Raw genomic sequence first — 27,985 nt, 5'->3', positions numbered from 1 at the left:
AATTTCGACTCGTATGCCGTGACGGCATATCCCATGAGGCTCTCTTATGCCACCGCTCCCTTGTACCTGTTGTTGAACAAGGGACACGTATGCTATATTCTTTGTTGCTATATAATTTTATAAACATTTTATTGATATTTTTTACAATTATCGTATATTTTTTTAAAATGTCTTTTTTACCAAACGAACGTACAATAAACAGAAAAAAATCTTATTGTCGAAATGATATTTCGTTTTATTTTGTCAGGAAACGACAGTAGGTATGGAAGTAAAGTTTCTGAAATATTTTGTCTTTGTTATTAGGAATCAGTAGCTCAATTCAGAATGTTAATGTATAAAGTAAGATATTCCAAGTCTCCTGTAAATTAGGAGTCGCTCAGGGTTAATTCTTGGGCCATTTCTATTCCTCATTTTTATAAATGACTTGGCTTATATTTTAGGTTATTAAAATGATATAGTCTACTCCTTAATTTTCCTTAGTATCTATTTGTCATAAGACAGTAGCATTTGCGGTTAACAAAATAAGAAGATTAACCGACGTAGACCGGGCTCACTTGATATATTTTATTTACTTCCTCAGTAAAATGTCGTATGGTATTGTACAGTTGAATATAATGCAACAGATATCGATACGATCTTTGTTTTGCATAAAAGGGCTTATAACCTTCGACCTAACCTTTTACTAAGGGGTCGATTTAAGGAAATATTATTTAGAATTGTCGCTTCTCAACTTTATATAGCTATATCTAAAATTATTCAAGCAAAGTGTCGTACGCATTTATAGCAGGAAAAAACATAAAATTGTTTTTGTGTTATTTATGTTTACTAACTGTACGCGGTATAATACAACTCCTGCACCTGAACTCCAATAAGCGTTGAAAATGTTTAAAATGGGCAAAACAATCTTAAAGAACATTTCTAGATTCTTCACCTTAAAATGGGACTTTTTTCAGACCGTTTCAAATAATAATGTAAGTGAACAATAATTGTAAAAATTAAATTACTCACTTAGTTTTTTCAGAATCAGTAGTAGTTTTAGTTCATTTTTTTTTTCAATTATATACTCTATATTTGGCTTAATCAAATACATTATAACATTTTGTCCGTTCAGTTTACTAAGCTAGTTCTAAATTTTATTATTTAAAAATATATAATATCAGTAGCTGAATTTAAGATATGGGGGAAGGGGGGGGTTTAATGGACTTTTAAGAACATATTCCAATAAACTCAGTGTCTAAAAAGAGTACTTCTAAAAATACTCTAAGGACTGGTAAACTTTACACTCTATTCCAACCATAACAGGATAAAAGCCAAATAAACATTTGACAGCAAATTGACGCGATATCAATTATCATTGGTCGGGAGCTTGACTAAACTATGATATTCACTATGGATTTGCAAAAAAAAAATGGCGTTTTAAACTTCGACGAAACTTTTATCAGAATTTTGGAAGTAAAATTTAAGTGGAAATAAGCAGTTAAGTGTAATAGTGTTGTATTAAAAATAAAGATATACTAATCATAAACTCTTAGCACAATAAAGCTTAGTTATTAGCGAATCGCATGAAATACATATATATATATATGGTTTGTTTATCTTTTTTCCTTCCATTGGAATAGGCTATATGTATTATTATTTACTTGCACAATTTATGCAAAGACATAATACCAGTTGAACAAAGAATAATTATATTATGATGAAAAATATACAAAACAAGCGATCCGCCCCGGCTTCGCACGAGTATAATTTATTTATAAAGAAAATGAGAATTGCGCTTAGCAAGAAAATATTTAATGGCAGCTCCACACGATCATTGGTCTATCACTAGCAAAAAATACTTATTTGTTTTATAAGTTTTATTTATTTATTTATTATTTTAAATAGATATGCTATAAATGAGAAATATGAATAGAAATTTTATTGTGATACATAGATAAAATTGTAACTGCCAAAGTCAACATTTTATTGATACAGCCAGTTATCAGACAACGTGTCGCAGAACTAACATGTTTGCCTAAATAAGGATTAATTATTAATTGGAGAATATGCTTCGCAAATAACATAATGGTTTTGAATATATTTTTTAAGACTCCTAAGGTTAATTCAGCGTTAGCTGTGTAACAATTCGAAAACTTGCATAGAACATCTCATAAGTAATTCAATATCGCTGTGAATCTATAAATAAAATGAAAATGTTATTTAAATCACCTGTTTTTCCTCGACTCGAAGATATTTTTAATTCATACCCCTATTACAAAAATAATTGTAGAATTGATGCAGGCGATAGTAATTACGGCGGCTTTTGAAGGTCGTCGCCCTTAGTTGTTGTACACAAGTACTGTCTCTGGGTCACGGGCGTTAAATTAAACCGCTTATTACCGTTTTTAGTTTTTACTTTCTGACTTAAGATAAACTTAAAGAAACGTTACTTATTCGTTCCCTTATAACCAAATAATAATAATATATATAAAATAGATAGATATTCAGCATAGAATACTTAATTATTATTGTTGTGTATATACTGTTCTGGGGGTTGGAATTCATCGAATCTTCGGGCAAGACGGTTCGTGATCACTCTTGAAAACAGCTTATAGACGTGGCTCAGTAGGGTTATGGGTCGATAGTTCTTCAGCAGGGTCTTGTCTCCCTTTTTGAAGAACAGGACGACCACACTTCTGCTCCACGCCTCCGGAGTTCTCCCTTCGAAGAGGACAAAGTTAAAAAGCTTCTGGAGCTCCCTCAGTACCGGTTTACTTCCTGCTTTCAATAACTCTGTTTTTCTGGGCTTTTCCATTTTTAAGCTGTTTAAGAGCAGTCTCGATTTCGCCAATACTGACTTCTGGCAGGTCTTCGGTGAAATGGCGTGTTAATGTAGCTCTAGGATCTTCATTTTCGGGATCAGGTTGAGATGCATGCGATGCGTATAACCGGCCCTAGAAGTCCTCTACTTCCGAAAGAACTGCCGGCTTGGAAGAAACGACTTCTCCACTTGCTGTGGTCAACTTCGTCAGGTGGCTCCTTCCAAGAGATTGTACGAACACCTTAGACTCCCGATTCTGCTCGATGGCTCTTTCAATCGTACGATTATTGGAGCACTCGAGGTCGTGTCGTACGCGCTTGCTGATCAATGAATCTTGATTTAGTTGCCGTTTCTCTGACGAAGTGACAGGTGGGTTTTCACGTCGTTTCTTCATTAGCCCTAAAGTCTCTTCCGAAAGTTTGGACTTTCTGCCCTTACGCTGCAGGCTACAAAATCTCGTGCCTTCTTCCCTGAGAATTCGAACTACATTATCGAGGTTCTGGTTAACGTCTGTTGTGGTTTTCACTGCAGCGAATCGGTTTTCCAGATTTGACTGGAACGTTTCAGATCCCGTAATGGTTTGGAGCAGGGTTGGTCGGAGTGTAGACTTCATCAGACGGACGCGCTCGGCCTTAAAATTGATATTCAGAAAGCCTCGGACAAGTCGGTGATCACTACCGGTATTGAACCTGTTGAGCACTGAGACGTCTCTGAATATGTGCCTTTTGTCCGTCATGATGAAGTCGATCTCATTTTTGGTCATAGTGTCGGGGCTTTGTACTTCCTTTGGGGCTGCTTCTTGAAGAAGGAGTTCATCAAAAAGAGCCCTTCCCGTTCGAGGAAGTTGACAAGCATTTGCCCCCTATGATTTCTGCTTCCAAATCCATGGGGTCCTACTACCGATTCGCTACAATTCTGTACTCCCACTTTAGCGTTGAAGTCCCCCATGACAACGTTGTAGTGGGTTTTCGTGGTGTGGAGGACCCTCGATATGTCATCGAACATTTCCTCCACTTCATCGTCCGAGTGTGTCGAGGTCGGTGCGTACGCTTGCACCACCTTGAGGCTGTACCTCTCGTGAGCTTTACAATGCGGTACGCTACCCTGTTCGACACACTGGAGATTTCCACAACGTTGTCAGCTAGGGACTTTTTAATCAGAAACCCGTACAAATCTGTCTTCCCCATATTACAGTTTTAGTCGAAAAATAAACAGCACACCAATAAATATAACGCAAGCTTAATTTCCTTTCTTACAGCCTGTTTTAATGTGAAAGTTACTTATCGATAAAATAAATATAAAATATAAATAATAAAATTACTTAGATTATCATTATTGTAAGACAAATAATATATTTAATAAAAATGATTTTCAATTAAGTTTCGCATTATATATAATTATGTGGCTATTTAAACACTGTATAATATATATACACATATAATTGTAGAATACACATAATTGTCATATCGACATGTTCGTATTGCATTTCTGCATTAACAATACTGTTTACGAAATGCATAATGCACATTTAAACAACTTAACGATGTTTACAGCAATCTTAAGTAAAGTTTTTAATTAGGAATTAAATTATCGTTTAAATAATACGCAATAGAATATAATATGAGTGTTAGTTATCGCGTAATTTAGCTATTAAAGTGGAAATTTTATAACGCAACGCTGTCTTGTCTTTCGTGACTGATATCGCATTGTCTATTTCAGAATAATTCGACGCAAATGTCATATTTGCATTTTATGTATTTATATATAATAAATATATAGTAGCTTCAATTATTGTATTCTAAATGCAAACAAATAAAGCCTGTATGAATATTTGCTCCATAATCTATGTTTCTGTTTAATAATTAAATAATATTAATATTAAATATATGATCACAGGATTGTTTTATAGAATGCAAGATATTCTTCTCAATTTAGACTGGTAGATCGTGAGTGTAGCGCGTCCTTATGAGTCCGTTTTAAAACTAAGAAAAAAAGACATCGAATCCTCTGACTTTGTAGTAAAATATATAATATAAAATTTGAATAAAACGTAATCAATTTCAAATATTTTCGTTTTGAAGATTTTTCCCTTGTCTTTTTGAGGTCGTTTAATTAATTTATGATTTAGAAAATACATAAAGACGCAAACCTTGGCAAACCTTTCGTTGGATTACAAGTAATATGAAAGACCAATGAACAATTTCTTAGTCTTGGCTTGCTTCTAAATTTCAATTTGGTAATTTTCAATACCTGAATAAATTTGTTCATCTGAAATTTCACCTGAAGTTCTCGTGAAATAACGCAATAATCAGATCACAATCATTATATTACAAGTATTTTATAAGTATTGATTTGATCCACTTTTTATAACAATTTGCTCAAAATTTTAAAAAGTGTCTCATATTTATGATACCCATATATTACATATAAACTCTTAAAAAAAAGCGCATTGTGACGTTAAATATAAATATTACTATTCTTATAATTTTGTTCACAGACGCCTGTCTAAGATGCCAGGGCGAGAGCAAAAAGGACTCGTACGGCAAGCAAGATTGCGTGGTTGTCTGGGGCGAGTGTAACCACAGCTTCCACTTTTGCTGCATGTCGCTCTGGGTAAAGCAAAATAACCGTTGTCCATTGTGTCAGCAGGAGTGGTCCATTCAACGGATGGGCAAATAAAAATTGTCCATTGTGACAAAACAAATAATCTCCAATTATAAGCATGCTCCATATTAATTTGTCTCGTACATTGTAAATATTTTTTTTGTATTACAAATTAACTGATCAATAAACCACTATATTTAAAAGTAATGTTTTTTTATTGAGGCAGTAGAATGACTTAATGTTTAAAATAGACAAGTATTTACACTCGCGAAGTCTAGAAAAACCTTGCTTGTAGATGAGGACCGAGGTTACTCACTTATGTGGTACTAAAAATAGCAGGGTTCTGCATTACACGTGGTACGTACATCATCAATCTGCTGACGACGGTTAGTTAAACTATGTTACTCGATAACAATATAATGACTACAAGACATACATTCCTATTAGATCACGATAAATTAAACAAATTATGATCGTAAAATTATGATCGTAAATCTATTTATGATATGATTATATGAATATTTACTAAAAACACGAGTAAGGCGTATATATAAGTTACTTCTAGTCATATTGGATGGAAATATTATAAAAAATATATACACCAGTTAAAGTAGTCTTTGAATAACTTTCTACGTCGAGCTACGGGTCATCTATATTTTGCGTAAAAATATTGTTTTATTACCTACATTTATGGTGTTGAATTTCAAACAGATTCATTTTGGGGATCTTTTTTATGATAAAGGTAAGCGAAAGAACAAGTGCACCATCTAATGGTAAATGATCACCAGACATTGGCGCTGATAGATATATTAACAATTCCTAAATTATCAATGCGCCACCAACCTTGGAAAGTAAGATGTAATGTTCCTTGTGCCTGTAGTTCCACTAGCTCACCCTTTAACCGGAACACAACAATACTAAGTACTGCTGTTTGGCGATAGAATCTGATTAGTGGACTTACCCAAGCGAGCTTGTACAAAGCCCTACCACCAATAGTTCTTCTATTTGGATTAATTTTATTATACTCCTTATCTAAGAACTAAGACTGCTAGCTAGTTTAACCGGGATGTACCGGTCGTTTATTTTAAAAATATGTAAGACAATTAATAATAATTCGTCATTTTTTAAAGTGTTATGATCTGAAGATAACATTGTTTTGCATGCTATCCATTTCTTTAAAAATAGCGACAGATTGTGACGCGGTGAAAGACTATTTGGAAATGTCAAATATTGGTTATTCAAGAATATTTGATAAGATTTACAATATTCAAAAAGTAACCTTATGGCAAGTAACATTAAAATACGAAATAGATTAACAGATTTTATACGGTAAGTTGTTATGTAATTTTAAATTTATAATCAGAATAAAATTACATAAATGAATATGAAGAATTTCGACCACTCTGGTGAATAAACCTTCCATTCCGTATTGGAGCAGCGTTGTGGAATATTTCTGTCTACACGCTGTAGTTTGGAGTTTTCCAAATATTCTTAAAAAGAGAGGAGGTCTTAGGCCAGCAATGGAACATTACCTTAGTGAAATCATTTGTTAAATGGGGCAACTTCTTTTATATGTCTGTGTGTTCGGAAACTGAATAGGAAGTGGTAAGCTGTTTTAAAATTGAAGTCAAGTCAGTCATTTTTTAGCAAATCAATGATGAGATCCTGTAGATTTTGAAGGTGGCGGCATTTCTCAATGGAGACTACACTGCAATGCACTAATGTATTCTTCGAGTTACGAGATTGTAAACACTGTTAGCTTGTAGACTTCCAGCAGTTACTGATAAATCTCCGATGTAAAAATCTTATAACTTTATGGATAAAACCTCGGACCTTGAGATATGTGGCCTAATAAGCTAGCCACTGGACTAACAAGAGCGTCAAACCAGTACTGCAGGTTTCACTATATTAAGTCGCACTATGCTTATAAGTTATGACTTATTGATAATGGAAGTTCACAAACAGCAATACATCATGATTGCTGTGGGATAAATATTGCTCGTCTACAAAGTTTATATTCACATAATTGAATACATGGCAAACGTGTCGACAAAGGAGCGGAAAATCAGCGAGATCGGAGTTTCTCTTGATTTTGCATAATAAAGAGTTATTGAAGTTGGAGTATTAAACGATACGTATAGGTTAAAAATATTGATGAAAAAAATTGTCGAGAAGCTCAATTTCATTTCAGAAGTTTGCTTGTGAATTTTGCGTGATTAATTTTGAGTTTAATACGCTTCGACACTACCGATTATGATCTTCAGTCCGATAAGGAACCTCTGTCTCCTAAATTAGTGTGGCAATTTACTTGGAAGCGTGGCGCATTTAAATTGTTTTGCCGATAGTTAGATGCAACACACAAACTTTACAGCCATGACAATTAGTATAAGTTGTGTTATCTGTGTAATGTAGAAATTGTTGTGTGTTTATACACAGAGTAACTTCTACTGGGTCCTGCTAATTTATTTACATCTGAGTGCTGCTTTTCACCTGATTTACTTGACTTAGGTGTATGTCGTTTGAATTGATGATCTTTTAAATTAATATGATGTACTCGCCCAGGTCTCTTTAATTTTGTATAAACAAGTTTTCTATTCACATATTCCATATGATTTGCTTAAAAATAGTGATTTGATTACATTTTACTTCCAAAGTTCTAAAAAAGCCATTTCTTCACAAATTCATATTGATTACTACAGTTTTTTCTAGAATCTGACCTATAATTCAACGTTGTTTAGTTACCTCTACTTCTGTTATCGGAATAGGCTATGCCGTATTAGACATAAACTAATCTATATAATATTCCCCGAGTAGCAAATGTTTTGGATTTTTTTTTTCATTTAATATGTTATATATATATAAACAACACCAACTTCTTTTGAGTAAAATAAAGATTTTATCCCAGATTATTTACCAGAGAGATTAAAAAATCAATATAAATATAGAAGGTTGAAAATTTTGGATCAAATAAAAATCGGGATAAGGCATACAGCGCCACGTACCGGGCCCGGCCGGTGACTATGTACTATGTACTATTTACTATGTACAATAAGAAAATAATTACAAAAACACGCACACCTTTTTATACATAAAATATTCATGGCATACTTTTATTTAATTGATTCTATCAAAATGTAAATATTTATTATAGTAGGTAGTTTATAAACCACGCAAAAGTCTATCTATAATAAAAGTCATTTTTATTTTATTCTCCCTGCGATCCTGGTCAAGACGCTAGGACACAATTATTAATTTACGGTATCTCTATCGGTCATTATACACATACAGGTCAAGCTAATGAAGACTTATTATAAGAATACTTTTATCAAAACGTTGACAGTTACAATATACCGTCAAAATGGTTGAAATATTTAATTTGTTTTCCTTAATACAAGATTAGGCCGTGTTTTCAAACAATACATTAATAATAATCCTTGGGTTTTAACATTATTGATATAATATATTGTACATACCAATAGGTATGTGTGAGGTGGCAAGAATAGGGAGAATACTAAATAAATAACGAAGTTCGAGGCGGTTTAAACAGAGCACAAACAATGTAATCACAATAATATTGATTATTTTGTTAGAAGCGGTGACAAAAATGGTATAAACGCAAGAAAAACTTGTAACACCTGGTTTCCGTCTCCGCGAAGTCAATTCATCTTTCCTTGGGCAAGGTGCTCGCTTCTATAATAAAATTCCTCAAATACATTTAGATTTGTCAATTAATACATTTCAATCGGATGTCGAAAGCACTTTGATTAATAAGACGTATTATTCGATAAAGGATTAAGTAGATGTTAAAAAAGTCTGTGGAGTTAGTATTCGTTGATTTCCATGCGATTTATTACCGGATCTTCTCGATAGGATCTATAATCCGATACGGAGGTAGTTTTAAATTTAATTTAACGCAACGCAAACGCAAAACCCCACTTGAATAAAGTATACTTTGATTCGATTTGATAAGATGAACAGATAATAATCAAAGATTGTCAAAATTCAGTGCGTTGCACCTCTGATAATAGAATTATGACATAATATTAATCTATACGGTTGTGTTAAGGTTAAAAGTTTGATCGTTGGATTCAAAGTGCTTATCTCAGAAGTCAAATTAAAAAAAAGTGCTACGTCAGAGCGAGTCCGCGTGGTTTTGCAAGTGTAATATATTTTTCTATACTTGTATCGAATGTTGACTTGACATTGACTTTTTGATTGACAGTTGTGATATAGATATTGATCGACAGAAATAACGCGACTAAATCATGTTACTCTTTGATACTTCTTATTACCTTACTTTATTATTCGTATTTCGTTTTTTTTTTTATGCCAGTCCAAAACCCGGAATTGGTGGTCTAGTGGCTAGTTTATTTTCATTCGGTTCGGTCCAGTTCCGGATTTGAAGCCCCATTGTATTCGTGAAGAAATCTTAAGTGTACGTACATTTTATTACCTTGTGCACGCGACTTGCGCACGAACTATACGTCTTGATAACATTACATGTAACAACATCATTATTAAAAAGGCTTAAATAAATGTATTTATCATTAAAATGAAATTGAATATATAAAATATCAAACAATAAAGTCTTTCACGTATTATTTGTGGAACATTGTAACAAAACTAAAAAATTGTTAAAAATAAAATAAGACCGTATCATTCTTGTATATTGTAAATAACACATTATTTATTTATTGAGGTTCCCAACAAAGCACACAATGTATTAATTATAAACTTGAAATGTGCATGAATCTATCATGATCGTATTTGTACACATAGCCATCAATCATGGCTCTACTTTTCTAGACAAACTACGCACATCCTAGCTAACATGCGCCATCGTCATACACGGCACGTGAATACATATGTTTTTAAATACGATTAATAACAACTAATATTTAATTAATTATCACTAAAAAGGTAACGCTGAAATAAGTTTCTAATTCAAATAATTCTAATTTAAAGTGTGTCAAGTAACTTCTGTAAGTTACAAACTGATCTCATCTCTAGTTGCATCCTTATGTAAAGTATGAAATGAGATCAGGTCAAAAATGAATTCATTTCGAAGCGAAGAAAAGATTATTTTCTATAACGAGTATACGAAATTTGATAAACACATTTATTACTCAAACGAACACAAATCAGCAATATTTGTTGATCCATAAAATATTGAAAGTGAACAAAAATTGGAAATGAGTAAATTTTTTCAAGTTAGCTTTTGACTTTCAGAACGTTGTCAATTTATCAGTTTTTTTACATTACATTAGCAGCCTGGAAATTTCCTACTGCTGGGCTAAGGCCTCCTCTTTGAGGAGAAAGTTTGGAGCATATTCCAAACCTTATATATTCAGTTAATCGACTAAAATCGACTGGAATGAATACAATTTATACAGAGCGATGGAAACGATAACATACAAACTATGAAATGTAAACACGGACACGTATCGATTTTGACGGCTTCGCTTTAACGTTAATATAATATCCAAATAGAAAATGTAATAATAAAATAAACAGGCGCAAAACAGTTCAGTGGCATTTTCTCCGCTGTTAGACATTTCCGATAATTTGTTGGTACTTTTATATATATGTATATTTAAATAAGAATAATTTATATTCATATAATTAATCTATTTCAATAATTATTACCGATGATCGAATTTCGATCACTGAGAGAACACCACGGAGCTAGCTTCAAACTTTTACATTATATTAGAATATCGGGCATCTGTTCTGACATCTGTATGTAACACTTGCCTAAAAGTTATCTCTCTAAATATTCAAATGTATGTAAATAGGTAAGCGAACCTCGTGTTCGAATACCTAAAATAGAGTTATAACAACGCAATGCGATTAACCAAAATAAAACAGCTGCAGAGTTTCGAAGAATCGTCGACATTCGGCGGGAATAAAAGAAAAAATATAATTGCAGTTGAAATAAAAGAAAAAAATATTCTCGGAATTTATTAATTGACACGAACGTTAAACTAAAAACAAATTATTGTGCAACAAGTGCGTAGGTTTACAATATTAACATATTTAATAAGAGAACTTAATATAATATGCACATTTAACTAATATTTCAACGTGATCTTTGTCACCACAATAAAATAACAAATACAAAGTCGTCACTACTGTATTAGATGTTAATTTAAACACATTAACAGATATGGTGAATTGCGTAGGGAAGTTTAACACAGGAATTATAATTCTAATTAAATCATTGACGTAATTAGCAAGTCACGTAGGATGTGAGGAGACAAGGCTAATAAAACACAGCGGTGATTTTGTGGCGACGATAAATATCGGTAAAGAAAGTTCTATTTTAATCGTGCATTTAAATATTCAAAACAATACTTATTATATATAATTATAATGACGAGAATATCAATTTCGGTCACGGTGGCTATCAATGAAGAATTTTACATTGCAGGGCTTTGTGCAAACCGTCTGGGTACTGCCGAACAGCAATACTTAGTTTTGATGCGTTCCGATGTGAAGGATGATCTGATGATGATAAAATCTTTGTTTCCAGGAATGGTGGAAATTTGGATATTTAAGGAATGATTAATATGTCTTATATGACGCTGTAAGAAATATTATTTATTTATTTTTCTATCCATTAAATATTTCTACCTATTTGTTATAGAGAGTTTGAAAACTATTTATTCAACTTCCTCTTGAAATTAATGTCATTTATTTATAAAACAAAAATGAAATACAAAATATTTTAAAACTTATGTTTATTACGCATATTCCAGCACTAAGTATAATTAAATAGACATTTTATAAATTAGTTATTATTATAATTATACATTCAATAAAAGCCATAGAGTGATAGGTTATACCTGAAATAAAATAAATTCTGATTAATAGCAACATAATTTTTAAATTAATAACAAATATTGTTTTATACGACACACAAAAATGACCTGCATATTTTTCACTTCATTAATTTACAAGAACGACAAAGTAGCGTGATACTACAATGTGTTACTACCTAAATAGTGCACACTGTAGTGTAAATATACTGCGCATAAAATAAGAGCAGTTATAGATCTAATTATCCGAACGTCATAACTGAATTGTGTAACGACTTACTATTTGTTTCTTTTTTATTTATTATTGTGTTCGATTAAATCATGCTAAACAGAGACAATTGTTTTTTTTTATCTAGTTATTAAAAAAATAAACATTACTAGACTTTACTTACTTTAAATTTAAAATATTTTAATATTTCTTACATATTTTAATATTTGTATTTATGGTGACTATTTATCATTTCAGATCAGACCATAAAATATGTAACTCGTATAAATGTGCCAGTCTTTGTAACGAAAGCTTCTCTACTTCTATCTTATCAGAATCATACATCTTACCTTATATTACATATAGACTTAGACAATCTGAAAGATAGTTTTTAGTTCAAATACCAATATGTAACAATAAGACATTCTTTTTAGTTTTAATACTGTAATAAGTTCAACGCAATAATGCATTGTTCAACTGACGCAATATTGTGTAACGTAAGTTCACACCTCCAAGCGATAACATTCTGTTTCGCAGATATCATTTTACAATAAATATATATATGACTCAAATAAACTACGAGCCTAATTAATTAAGCCTAAACGGCGAAGGTATAGACACATCGATTCTCTCTTTCTGTCACGAGTAATTTTACATTCGAAAGAAGAAGACAAATCATTGTGTCATACATCGTTGATTAATAAGTAGGTAAGTCAATAAAACAGTTACAATCTTATCTGTGTGAATCATTTTTACGAAAATAAATGTTTGAGATTATTAGTTGCTTGTTATAGATACAATTATCCTTATTTGTTTCAGATAAATTCATGATTTAATCATTTATTCGCCGAAATTATAATTTTCCAGTCATTAGTGTTAGTAACATTACATTAGTTTCCTAAATTATATATCTGAGTTATATTGTTTTTTGTTTCAACGTATATTATATTTATTCTATTCTGGTATAATTATTTACTAAAAATAAGACGGAATAAAAAGTGTATTGCTGTTCAAGGCTTCAAGCTGCAGGAATTCTAGCAACATTTCCCTATTTAATGTTGATGTAAACTATGATGGTACTGAATTTGTTAATTTAAAACAACAAATAGATAATAATAAAATAAATTATTTGTATGCAGTATATAGTTAGTACACGTGATACTACTCCCAAAAAATCCATTGTATGTTTGTTTATCTATAATAAAACACTACTTTAGTATCTTGATCACCAAGAGATACCGTATGGCTTTTGATGCGAATATCTTGATAAAATTACGATTAAAATTGCTATTGTACAAAAACACACACCTTCAACAAAAATGAAATTAATTATTAATATTGAGAATGAGTACTCATCTTATTAGTTGTACTATGTAAATCTCTTTATAATTAATTTAATTGTACAATTATTCTTCAAGTTAACTTACAAAAGGACAAGTCGCTAATTAACTGCAATTCAACAAACAGCCTTGGCGATTCATTCGATATTATCTTCTAATTATTTTCATTAAATAAAGCGTTTATTTAAAAACACTCAGGTATATTAATTTATGAATAACCCCTGAAGGGTAAATTCCTAAATACACACAAACTTGACTTCTAAAACGTTTGGCATTTGAACGGAGCTCGTTTTCCTAGTATTCGTTTTATACTTTTTGTATCCTTATATCTTGAAACACAAGTGGTATTTCGAGCAATATGAACGTTGACTCGTTTCGCCACACCCGGCCAGGCCTCCTCGATCGACCAATCAGAGGCCTACACAACAACCTGTAATCAGTCTGTACTTTCAATGCATTAGACTTCGGTCAGCCTTGGAATGAAATTGTGTTACGTCAGCATATAGACATTAAATATTATGCTTACATTCCTTCATAAATATTATTATTATTATTGTATTATGTATGATAATTTATAATCAACACAACATTTAAATTAATTTCAAATTATTTCATACTTTCGTTTCGAGTTTGAACTAGACTGTAAATGTATCTAGTAAATTTTTTGTTAGAAGATATTTCTGTTTTGAAAGGCTTTGTATTCAACCTTCATGGTTAGTTAATCATTGTTTTTAACGATTCGAACACAATCAGTCTATGTTTTAGAATACAGCAATGAATACATAGGCACTATGTTTAATAATTCGCTATTTGCGTTGCATAATATATTATTTATATTGCAGGATATAAATTGTGTAATATATTTATTTCAAGTATTAAATGCATACTTAAACGATAGTAAAACGTTTATGATATGACTTTACTCGATACGATTACTCGGTTCTTTTCGTGCATTTGAACAATATAGTATAGAGCAATAATTATGCAATGTCAATAGTTTCAACCGTAGTACGTACACAAATTTTTCTTAATCTTCTGTTGGAAATACTTCGGAATATATCATATTAGTAATTTTGTACTAAATTTCGTTGTCTTGTTAAGGTTTCAAACATAATAAAATAAATATTTAATTCAATAGACGTGATTTTTTGCCGTTTTTATAAATAAGGGTACGGAGCCCTTCGTGCGCGAGTCCGACTCGCATTTGGCCGGTTTCGTATATATTCGACAGTACGCCAATAGACTATGTTAGAGTAGGATCTATGACGGAGGATTCTTTAGTTATAATGAATATATAGTGTAAATAGCAACTAAACAAGATTAATAACTCAATAGTGATCATTATACATCGACTTCTGTACTATTTCATAATAATATGTATATTATTCTAGAATGGCAAATATGCGTTGCAAGGCCTCTTTATTTTGTTTGTAAACTGTAACCCGATACGACTTGCATGAATATATTCTCTGCGTTCAAATATGCTTACTAATACCAATGCTCATTGTTTGATTGGTTGAATAGTGTAAAATACTGCAGCACCATCTATGAGTGACTTACAAAAATAGAATAAAAATGGGATCCATGAAAAAATGCCTAATTATAATATGTTCAATCTGCTACAAGTTGATATTATGTATTTTTGTTGAAACCATGTTGAAACAATGTTGATAAATATTGAAGTCGATGAATGTCAAACGGATGCTAAAATATTTATTTTATATATGAACTAATGCTACCCGTCTCAGGTAAAATACGGATCTATATACAATTTTTAGATTAAAGTTCAGAGACGATTTTTCTCTACTATATGCCTACCTTCCTCTTGAATCACTCTATTCGTTGATGAAAACTGAATTAAAATCTGTTGCGTTGTTATAAAGACGAGTCGAAAAACAATTTTAATTACATATTATACAACATATTTTGTCTATGCTGTGAACGTAGAGGAGTTCGTTCATCATTGCTGGTGGACAATCAGGTCATGCTTACTATAAAAATGTATTGTCTTCGGAACTGTATCATCATTCAACGTTTATTCGAATTATTTAGTAAAATACTAATTATGAATTGTATAAGTAGAGTTTAAAAAATAGTTCAATTTGCACGTTTTAATTGTTTCGTATAATTAATTCGTGTTTATTTTCAGAGTCGGTTTCACTTATTCGCCTGCGGTAATTTTCCACTCGATCGCTGCACAATGAGCCAATGTTTATGGAACCGTACACTTCGCGTACACACAGGATGCGTGAATGCAATCTGAGAAGAGTTGTTGTGTTGAGTCGAGTTCTTTCAGCATTTCTATTTACTTCATAATTACAGAAATATCTTTTATATTGTATGTATCAACACATATAATTGTTTTTGGAACATTTAAATCTTTCGCAGTATATGTGTATCGTGTCATACATACATGGAAAAGTTATTTTTAATACTAATGTCTAATCTTGAAGTCATTAATTTTCAGTATTACGTGAAGAGAAAAGCAAATTAATCTCTTTGTCATAGAAGAAATACTTACATGATATAAAATACCTTTGAAACCGTACCTGAAAATACAACTATTTTATTTGAGAAAACATTCCATGGAAATATGACACCATATCATACCCATACCATACCATACCATAGGATTGGAATCACTCTACGTGCTGTGTGCACCCAATCACATGCTCACACACATCCAAACTATAGTATGGTAGTTGGCGCTAAAGTAATTGATGACTGGGTGGGACACACACATGCACAAATGGCGACCACCACGTAATTAAAGCTGTTAATTTCTTCTTCATATCAATCATTCAGTAACCTCAATCAGCGCTAGCTGGTGCGTGTTGCTAAAGCAAGACTGAGATCATGATCTTAAATCTAATGTTTATGAAATAAATTTATTTACACGAAACGAATATCTCTAGTTTTTATTTATCATTTTATAATGATACAACGTTCCCTTTATTTATAATCGTTTGGAAACAAAATTAAAAGTAGTTAAAGCTAGGAAATGATCTTAATGTATATTAACACTGTCTATCTTTTAAATTCTTCTTTCTAATTTAAAAAAATACGACAATCTGTTATTAAATTATGTTATTATATATTTTAGAAGTTTGTTTGTTTGTGCGTATACCGTATGTGTAAACCGATTTCTAGGTTAGTTGTACTGTACATAACCAATTTTATTAAAAATAATAAATAACTTATTTATTATTCACGTTGCTTATAAGTATTATAATTTATTATAATTATGTTGATACATCTTTCATACTAAATGGAGCGTTATTGTGGAGGATTAATTTTATAAGTATTTGTTAGTAATCGTTAACATGATAAATGCATTAGAGAGATAGAGAGATAGATAGATGCTTAATTGACAGATACTATAATATATCATAAAATTATTAGTTTATATATATTAAACATCTTCAGTTGGAAGGAAACTTTGATGTTTTGTTATTTGATCAATGTTTCAAAAATGTTCGTGTTCATTTTGTTTAACTATGATAGAGAGTATAGCTCTGGGGAAGCTGTTTATTTTACCACCTCTTTAATAATAGGTAGAGAAAATGGGCCACCTGATGGTAAGTAACACCGCCCGTAAATATCGACGCTGTAAGAAATATTAACAAATCCTGACACCAATAATGCACCGCCAACCTCGGATACTAAGATGTTCCTTGTGTCTGTTGTTAAAGTCTCTCTCACTTCTTAAACCACAAAACACACAAATAAACACAAGCAACACAACAACGACAAAAAAATATGGTTATGTAACTGTAATTCTGTTACAAGCTTTGTTTTAGCTTGAATTGTATCACGAAGGAAACTAGTGTCGAATGAAAACCTGCCAAATTTAGATCCACAAACCGCACGTTGGAGTAGCGTTGTGGAATAGGTGGCAAAATTTCTTCTAAATACGTAAAAAGGGCGTTTGAAATGTAACGAACATTGACTTGGGATCTCACTCGGAGAAGAAGTTTGGATTGGAATTTGGAATTTTGACTCATTTTTTTTTTATGAATCCCATACCCTGTTTTATTCTTTGATGATATTATGATAGAGTTTAAAATGTTCATAACATTACAAAAGTCAATAATGTTCATTAGTCATACAGATTAGCTAATTTGTATGCACTATGATTAAGCTATGGATTACAATTTATAATGTGTAGGTATTTTATCTGCGCAATCGCGAATTAGGTACGTATCACATCCCACGGATGTTTTTTAATAGAAACGATTAATTATAGTTAAAATTACATAAAGAGCTTTTACAGTAACAGTTATTGGTGGTTTACTTGGTATATAAACTCATAATATATTCTATCGCGAAGCAGAAATACTCAGTATTGTTGTTTTCCGGTTTGAACGGTGTGCTAGAGTAACTACTGACACATAACATCTCAGTTCACAAGGTCGGTGGCGCATTGGCGAAGTAAGAAATAAAAAATATATATGCCGTGACAGTGTCTATGGCAAGTGGTGACCACTTATTATCCAGTGACCCATTTGCACGTTTGCACACATTCTATAAAAAAAATATAGCAGTAAAATAACTCTATGTGTGTATGGCGTCATGATCTTGGTTGAGAGCAAGCATGTTATCCAGAGATAACACTAGATTTCTCATATATAAATGACTATTTCGTTTCGGGTCAAGGATATATATTTATATAAATAGGTATTTATTTATTATTATTATTTATTTATTTTAAATCAACATTAAATTTTAAATCAAAAATAAATTCAATATATTTATATATAAAAATAAATTACTATAATTATTTATTTCAAATAAATATAATTGTTTAATAAATTAAATTATTTACATAAATTACATTTATAACATATATTTTACTTGACTAGCTTATTAGAGTTTTTTTAATCGTGATCTTAATTATAAATTATACAAGCTTCAATTGAATTACACAAATTGAAATCTTCCGCACTGTCGATACATAATTATTTGATGTTATTATTACCACGATGATATACAACAATAATAAACAAATTAAATGTTTTAGTAAACAAAACACAGCTTTAGATTAAACCCTATACGTAGTACCTGTTAGTATTACACTGTCTAATTAACATGGAATCTAGTTGACATTCATTTCAAATAAACAATAAGAATAATAGTAACATTAATTTATGTACCGGTACATTGAATACATCCATAACATTAATTCGTTCCAGTTTGAAAGCGATAGGAAAATTCCGCTTTTAATCAGTGACAATTACACCAATACAGCTGGTTACATGCGCCAGGCACTGGCGCCTTTGGTAGATGTTAGGTTAAAAAATTGTATACACACACACAACAATTGTGCTAACATCACCATAAGTCTTTATTCGTATATATATTATATGCAATATAGAAGTGTCCGGCATAGACCCTACACAAACATAGTCTGACGTATTGGCTAGTGGCTTCTGCCAAATAACAAAGGTATTAATAATAATAATAATGATTTAATACAATTTAACTAGTTTGACACATTAATAACTAAAATGAGTAATAACGGAAAGAATAACAGGCCGTTTATTATAATAATTATATAACAGTTTTGTAGGGATATAGATGATAGTCTCATGACTAAACTGATAATATCAAGTGGGTAATGAAAGTACTTAAACGCTAAGCTTAAAAACAGAGATACGTTTAATTGATAAATTAATTACAAATACTGAAACAATGTATATTATTATAGAATAGGATTTCTTGGTGGCAGGGCCGTCTGGGTAGGTACTACCCACTCGTCAGATATTCTACCGCAAAACAGCAATACTCAGTATTGTTGTGTTCCGGTTTGAAGGGCGATAGAACCGGTGTAACTACAATAACTACAACAAGGGACATAACATCTTAGTTCCCAAGGTTGATGGCGTATTCACAATGTAGGGAATGGTTAATATTTCTTTCAGGTAGTCCAGTTGCTCGTCCGCCTACCATACATCATAAAAAACTACCAAACTTTAAAGCTATCTAAGGTTTTTTTAATAGATAGGCCATAATAGACATTGGGTACAATAAGAAAAAATAACTAAGATGATGCGCCTCTTGTGCCTGAAGTTAGACTGGCTCACCCTTCAAACCGGAACACAAATATATTATCTATTGGTGTTTAGCGGCAAAATATACAATGAGTGGATGGTTCTTATTCAGGTTGGCTTGCACAAAGCCACCATTCTCCAAATAGAAGTTTCAATATAATATTCAGACATTCAATACAATAAATGTCGTAATAAAAGTAAATAATATGCAAGGTATTATTTAATTTATTTCCGCCCGTTTATTTTCTGTACGTGATAAAAACTGTAATCTGGACAATAAATTGCTTAGAAAATCGTTTTACGATGTAAAGTTAGCAACCCGCAATTAAACAATGTTATGTCAATCTTAAACGCTGTGCGTGTTTGTAAGGTTCGGACAAATATTTGTTTCGCCTTAAATCAGGAAGACGACTTTCACAAAATCTAAAGGTCAATCAATAGTAGCATTAGCTTTGGGCTCTAAAATAATACAAAGTCAATTTAAATATATTCAAAGTTATTTCATTTTCGCACACAGCTATAAATTAAAATAAAAAGGAAATAAGACAACAGACCAAAACTCGTTCACCTTCAAAAATTAAGCTGTTTTTTTTAAGAGTTTAGAGTACATACCACAGATAATAAGAAATTAAAAAAAAAAACATGCTATAAATTACAGTACATATCGATCTATCTATAAGATCTTTATAAGCATCATACCCTCCAGATGTGGAGGTCAGTGATGTCAGCGTTTAGAAAGTGTTTTGTTCTATGTGTGTGTAGATTGGAGGTGTGGCCGTTGTCAGCTGTGTAATGTACGCATACTAGGCGGCACGGCAGGCGCTACTATCAAAATACGACGTTCCGATATGCACGGCTTAGCTCAAACACAGCTGACATTGATGCTACATATTGCATCAGCCTGACGAAAACCATTCGTGTGTTTTGAGATGTTATTTACATCTAAGACACTAAATATATACCATGAAAAATAATTAGTAATTTGCGTAGATTTAATAAGTTCTTTGGGTAATTACTTATTTTGAAACCGCACAAACAAGTATTGCGTGCCATCTGTTCTGGCATTCCCAATAATCATATTAATTATATTATTGGGATGGAATATGTTTAACGTTACATAACAATTACACTATTTTCCGTTCGTGACGCATTCGAGTTGTAGTGGGCGCTGATTGGCTTGAACCACCAAGCCCCCAGACGTCATACGATATCATGTACAAGTTGGCTATTACAATTTATTGCCACAATAATTCGTGACAAAAACTTAAAAATAAATTATTTATTCAGCTGACTATTGTTATTATTAAAAATAATAATACCTACATGATATTGTAATTGCAAATAACATTTTTGATTAATTACTTCGTTGCAAGCGATAGCCTTGAAATATATGAGTTCATGATTACGTGACTTTTTATAAAAACCGTCGGATAGAAATAGGTTATATTTAAATTTAAATAAAATTATTGAAAATTGTCTCCATACAGAAATTAGTATAAAACATAATATTTACATACAAATATAATTTAATTTTATTTTTTAATTATTAATTATAACTAATAAACATAACGATTATTTTAAATCTTTCAATACAAAAATATTTTTAAATTATGAATATGAATCAAATATAGCTAATAAATGTTAGTGATAAATGGCAGCAATTGATAAGTCATGTGCAAATAGTTTGTAGATAAGAGTAGTGAGTACTATAACAGCACGTGAGCATTTAGCCTTCAAGAAATAGGTACGAGGTGGCATCTACGGAGGATCTGCGTAGGTATGGCGTTTTATAGTAATACAAAATATTACCTAACAATGATTTGAGTATAAAGGAACCGTTGTTCGCGTATGGTTCCATTCAGTATACTTTTTTCAAGACTTCACTTTGTATTTCACTTGTGAGAATAATGTTTTTTATATTTATATTATCAATATCACATTCTAAAGTATCACGTCGTCTTTTCAACTGGTCTAATAGCTAGTAATGAAATGTTATTGACGTTTTTTGACAAGAATACTTAGTAGCTCCTCAGCGTTTGGAAGCTGTCAGTGTACACTGCCATACCTCGGCAAGGACGTAAACGTATTAGTATTGCGCCATATCCGCCTGATCTTTCTTCTGTCGTGTAATCCGATCGAATGAAACATGAAAGTATAGATCTATACAGTCACAAAGCACCGTACCCCCTATGTTAATTTTTTTTTTTTTTATTGAATAATTTTAACAAATATACTTCGTATTTTTTTGGTGCCTTTAACCTTAGTCGTCTCACGCACACCGAGATATTTTGTAAGGAACAGCCTCACTCTCAATAATAAATCCCGATAAAAAAGTAGCAGGATGCACTGTCGTGAAAAGCTCTAGGTATAAGGACGTAAATGAAAGTTATACAGTGTTTAAACCCACATTGGCGCCCGATAATACATTGAGAATAGCCGCCGTGGGCGAAATCCGTCAAGAAATCATCATCATCACCTGTATCTTGTATATACCTAAACCAATTTAAATATGCAACAGGTGCACATTATATAAACTATAAACAGATACATTGGTGCCTACATGAATATACTCTAAATGATTTAATACATAAAAAAATATGTCTATGAAACCTTGTTATTTAAAAATAAATAAATTAAAAAGTCATACTTTTATACATAAATTGTTATAAATTGTAATCGAATGTTAATAAATTGATCGAAATGCTGTAAAAATTTGAAACATCGATAACTCTATATTCTATAAACGGAATCTTTGTACCTGTGTGGTATCTATACTAATGTTATAAATGTGAAGGTAAGTCTGTCTGTTACCTCTTCACGCTTAAATCGCTGAACCGATTTAGATGAAATTTGGTGTGGAAATAGTTTGAGTCCATAAGCTTCGATAGGTCCTGTCCTGTACTTCGGAGGACATAGGATTTTTTTTCTTTTATTCACCCCCTCGAGGGTGTAAAACACAGTTTATGTGCTATAGGTAAAGTTTTATAAATTTCACGTGGATAAAACCGCAGGTTCAGCTAGTTTAAATGTATACGTATACACATAATTCAATGTAAGCTTTTAGTGGAATTAACAGTTGAATTTGATGACTATACATTATAATGTTGTTATAAGCACATTATACTGATTTCTAAAATCTTGCCGAGTTTCACTCACTTCAGTTAAGTGCTAAATAAGCATATGGTTCTGTAGATACACGCATATATCTACTATAATCAAATGGCAGAGGAGCGAAGATAAACACATTTTAGAATTTGTATATTAGTGCTCCTTCAAATAAAGGAGACCACACCAAGTACATTAAATATTGACTAAACAGAATTAAGAAAAAAGAAATATTACATCGTAGTACTGAATAGATTAACATATTCCTCAAATAAAGAAAAAAATTATAGTTGTAATTATTTAGTTTTAGGTAAAAGAAACAGAAACCCTAGACAATGAAGTGCGTTATTGTTCAAGTTGTTATTGTACTCATATATTTGACCCTATAATGCGCTTTCAGAAAGTTAAATATTTTACAAATTCATCTTAAAGATTTTTTCGAAAAATACTAAATTTTTTTTTTCCTAAAATCACAAAAAAAAAATACATCTTTTTAACTGTCCAAAAAGGTATACTACCTTTCTTACGCAATTTGCTTAACCTGCCCCCTCAAAGCAATAAAAAGGGTTGTATGTATATCTTTTTTTGTGGTCACTAGTCATATATCTAATCTCATCCGCCCGTGGTAGTTGTGCTATACACCGTGCTCTTCAAAAATACTCGAATCATTTCTTTAATCTTGACTTGACTTGATATTTTGAAATGTTTTATCAATTCATTTAATTTCATGGTGAAAGTGTCGCTGAAATTTCGTTAATCATATAGGAGTCCCTTTTCATGTTCGGCTTGAGTCATATGCTGACGGCGAGTCGAAGGTACATAAAAATTAGAGCATTTGCCTCATCACCCAATGGATCAGCTGTAGCTTCTATTTTGTGAGTCATTCAACTCACAGCGACCAGCTGTTACACTTTTATTGGTGATTTTTATTGCCTGCTCAGCTCCTCGCCACCTATATTTCGCTGTAACACCCAGTATTTGCTTTCGATGCATCCAGGCGTAACCGGGAAGTGGCCTTGTATAATAAACTCTTATACTCATCTTCATTAGGATTTCGGATCATTAGTTGAGAAAGGCTTAGCCAAGGCTATTAAAGTCCTATGTGATCTGTTAATAGGGTATGTGCGCTCTAGATTTTATTGACCATCTTCTGGAAAGGGTATTATGACAATCTATATTATATTTATAATACAACAATATTTCACGTAACTATATCGATACACTATAATTTTACGGTTCTAAGTTTCGACAACAACTTCAACGACATTCAAAACGCTATTTCTTCACAAGGCCATGAACAATTTCATGGCAATTCATGATTAAAGTTGTTTATTCATACATAGTCCTCCTGCCGTTGGAAGGTGTGGTTCATCTATCTATATGTATGCGGAAATATATTTGTACTAAGTACACAAATGAAGTTGTTTTCGTGTTGGGCGTGACCGCGCTCACGCACACCATCCTGAACGAGGGTCAAGTGGACCGAAAAGTTCACAAAAACTTAATTGACAATAATAAAGAGTTATTGGCGGACATTAGACGATCTGCGTCAACTGTTCCTGACGTCATTGATTTACAAATGATTGATGGAGTATTGCTTATCAAGGTTAAAATAAATTATTTCATTAATTTGCAAAACTAAGTAAGTATATTGTAACATATCTGTTAAATGCAGTCTGTATTACAATGTGTAATTAAACTAACATGATTAATTTAAATTATCAAAAAATTTTGTATTAGAACAAAATTGCGGTTGCTAGATAAACGTGGAATCATTTATTGAACATTTATTTCGAGTAAAATTTCCGTAAGTTTTCTGAATATGGAAATTTTGAGATGACCACAGTGTGGACTTTGCCATGACCACATCTCTTGAAATAAAATATGTTTAACAATCACGTGCTAACTCCCTAACCGTTTCAATAAGTGTTAAATAAACGAACATGCACGAATACTTCATAAAAAATGTTTATAGTTATGTCTCGATCACTGTACGACCTCCAGAGACCAGAGAGAACACAAACGAGTCTAACGCAAACATATAAATACGGAGGCGTGTTCGTATACATGCACGTAACTGTTTGTAATTACGCAGAAAACCACACAAAGGTATTTTGTGCATGTATTACATTGCCTCAAGAATGCGATTCGTTTACAAAGGCGCCAGCAGACACGTATGCCAGTCACCTGATCGTCTCGACTCCAAGCTTCTTAGATCCAAAATGCCTTTACTAAAACATGCTTCAGTCGAAAATGAGCTTTAATGTGGCTAAATAGCATGGATATTGTCACTGAATCAGCTTTTCTCACATTAGTATACTAGGTCTTAGTTAGAAATGATGATTTACCACTTAAGATTTGTAAAGTAGTCTTGCGATCACGACATTATTTTAATTGAAAAGTTGTTTTTATAAAAACAGATAACCGTCAACAGCACATTAAAGTGAGAAGTTATTTTTAAAGTTAGTTATTTATGATGCTTTTTATTATTTTTACTTGTACATACTTACTAACTATTCTTAGATGTACTTAAATATAAACTTGCGAATGAGTTAATGAAAATTAAATACTTTAAGTACAAAATTGTTTAACTTGAGAAATAATTTTAATTAGGTTGCCATAAACGATAAATATTTAATTTATTTAAGAATCAAACTACTATTAATTACGTATATTATATTGAAAAAAAAACAAGATTACTTTGATAAAATTAAAGCATTATTTCAAAGAAACAATAAAATAATAGATTCAACAATACAATACCCAGTATAATCATTTGAAATTCCGAAAAATATCGAGTAAGAATTTCAGTTGTAATTATTTCGTGGTATGGTACTTAAATGTAAATTATACCTGTGTATTAGTATAAGTCACTAAAGTTATCCGGCTAGAAGCAGTGATGATTTAACGACACACCAGTTTTAATAAACTGTTTACATATTATTTAGTATATATTGTGTAACAAAACGCAGGGCCGGTTTTAGAGATATGGATGCCCTGAGACAAGAAAGGGGAGGAGGACCTGTTGCAACAAAGACGTGGCCGTTTATTTCAGGCAGTTGGGTATTACAACAATTTATTTACATGGTACCTTTTTTCATTGCATATCTGTAATTTTTAACACAAAAAACTTTAAAAATATCGCATTAAATAGTTGAATTTCTCTAAGTCTACACCAATGTGACTGTATTTTTTTTTATTTTTACACAATTATAATTCTCTTTTAGAATATTTATTGTTTCTTGCGGTGGCCTCAGGGATATGGCCCGAATGGGCATTCGGGGCCCCCTAAATCCGGCCCTGAAAAAACGTGATGATACTAAAATTGTCTCGTATTAAAGATGATTCCTATTACAGAGGAAATAAGATCTATAATCCAATGTAATTTATAATATTAACAAGTAATGTAGTTATGAAATGTCCTTGTCATTATAAACTAGAATATTGACAATATAAATATATGTTTAAAAATTTGAAACTAGTTCCGAGGAATGCCAATCGACACCTATCTGTACGTACTAAATACTAAAGTCTATATTCATATTATACAGTTGTAGAGTTGGTTTATTTAAAAACGCTCAGGCTGATCTAAATCATTTCTCTTTGTAAAAAATGTTAGATAGCCCATTTATCGGAAAAGCTATAAACAATAAATATATAAATAAACTATTAAAATATGATATGGCTGGAAAGAATGTTACTTGTGAGATGACGACAGATAGGGAAGTATGGAAGAAAGAAGAAGAAGACATGCTGCGCCAAGTAAATTGGGATAAGGGCAGGAGGATGATGAAATAAACTATGTACCAACAGTCATCACCTTATGGACTTTTAATGCGGTAGATTTTTGGTTTATATGCAAGGAGATAATGAATCGATTCTAAAAATCATTTACCTATAGAATAAAAGATATAATATCCCTAAGTAATCATGGTTAGGTTATTTATAGGTCTTTCATTTTGACAATCATATTTTTTCATATAACTGTCTTTATGTTGGTACAACCACATGGATGAAACGGCGGTCTGCGGGCGCAGCTAAAGTAAATATGAACCTAACATTTGACAATCAAAATATTCTTTATTTAAACAGGTTACGATATTTAATGAAATGTTAAGCTGCCACCGGTTCAAAATGTATTTATCAGATATTCTTCCATTAACAGCAATACTTATTATTATTGCGTTCCGCTTTGGAGGGTCAGTTACCCGGTGTAACAGCAAAGGACATGAGACATCTTTGGTCCCAAAGTTGTATCAAAAGTATACTGGTTATGAAAGCCCTGCATGAACAACAAGAGGCCAGGAGCATCAGTATCAAAAGAAAAATTGAGACCATTTTTTCAACACAATATCTTTATGTGTATATATAGTAAAATATTATTATTAAATATTTATTTCAGTTTGACAGACATTATTTATAAAATAATAGTAATCTTAATATAAACTTACACACAATTTTAAAGCAACAATATCAAAACCTGTGATCAATGATATTTTATGATTGAAAGAATGATATTCTCTGACGAAAATGTTTGTTTCTTTCTATATTATGGTACATCGTTGGAGTTTAGTAGAATTTAGTAGAAATAATCTTAACAGACATACGTTTAGAAATATGAAAGGGGTTTCGATTTACCCATAGATACCATCAATTGATTTTGACGCGCTGGTAACGAATTAAACATACACACACACTAACATGAATTTCGTCATGATCAATTCTTACTGATATGATTTTTTCTATTCGTTAACATCGTCTTATGTACCTCTTATCTTGATTGTTATTTAAAAAAAAACGATAAATATGGGAAATTAAAACATTTAACAGCACATTACAAAGAAAACACCAATTAATTTGATGAATACTGTTATTTCTACTTACTTTGAGAGCTACATAAGAAATTGACAGCAAATAGACACAAAGAAAATAATATTATACGAAAATATATCAGTAGCTCTAAATGTATCTAAATGAAATAGGCGTTTTCCCCAATAGCTTATCCATAGAATTATTGAAGATCAATGAAGTATTATGCAATTAAATATTATAAACGGAAC

General features: G+C 31.6%; 1 protein-coding gene across 1 annotated transcript in view; it reads left to right on the top strand.

The window, feature by feature from the left end:
- LOC113398288 (RING-box protein 2-like) overlaps nucleotides 1–5,607 on the top strand; it is a 35,556-nt gene extending 29,949 nt beyond the window's left edge. The window contains exon 2 of the mRNA XM_026636954.2: nucleotides 5,298–5,607. Within this exon, the coding sequence (XP_026492739.1) occupies nucleotides 5,298–5,479 (182 nt within the window). The 3' untranslated portion in view covers nucleotides 5,480–5,607. The remainder of the gene's footprint in view (nucleotides 1–5,297) is intronic.
- The last annotated feature ends 22,378 nt before the right edge of the window (nucleotides 5,608–27,985 follow it).

Source organism: Vanessa tameamea, chromosome 2 (assembly GCF_037043105.1).
Source record: "Vanessa tameamea isolate UH-Manoa-2023 chromosome 2, ilVanTame1 primary haplotype, whole genome shotgun sequence".
Taxonomy (NCBI): Eukaryota; Metazoa; Arthropoda; class Insecta; order Lepidoptera; family Nymphalidae; genus Vanessa; species Vanessa tameamea.
The sequence above is the reverse complement of the archived record's forward strand: the minus strand, read 5'-3'. Positions and strand labels throughout refer to the sequence as shown.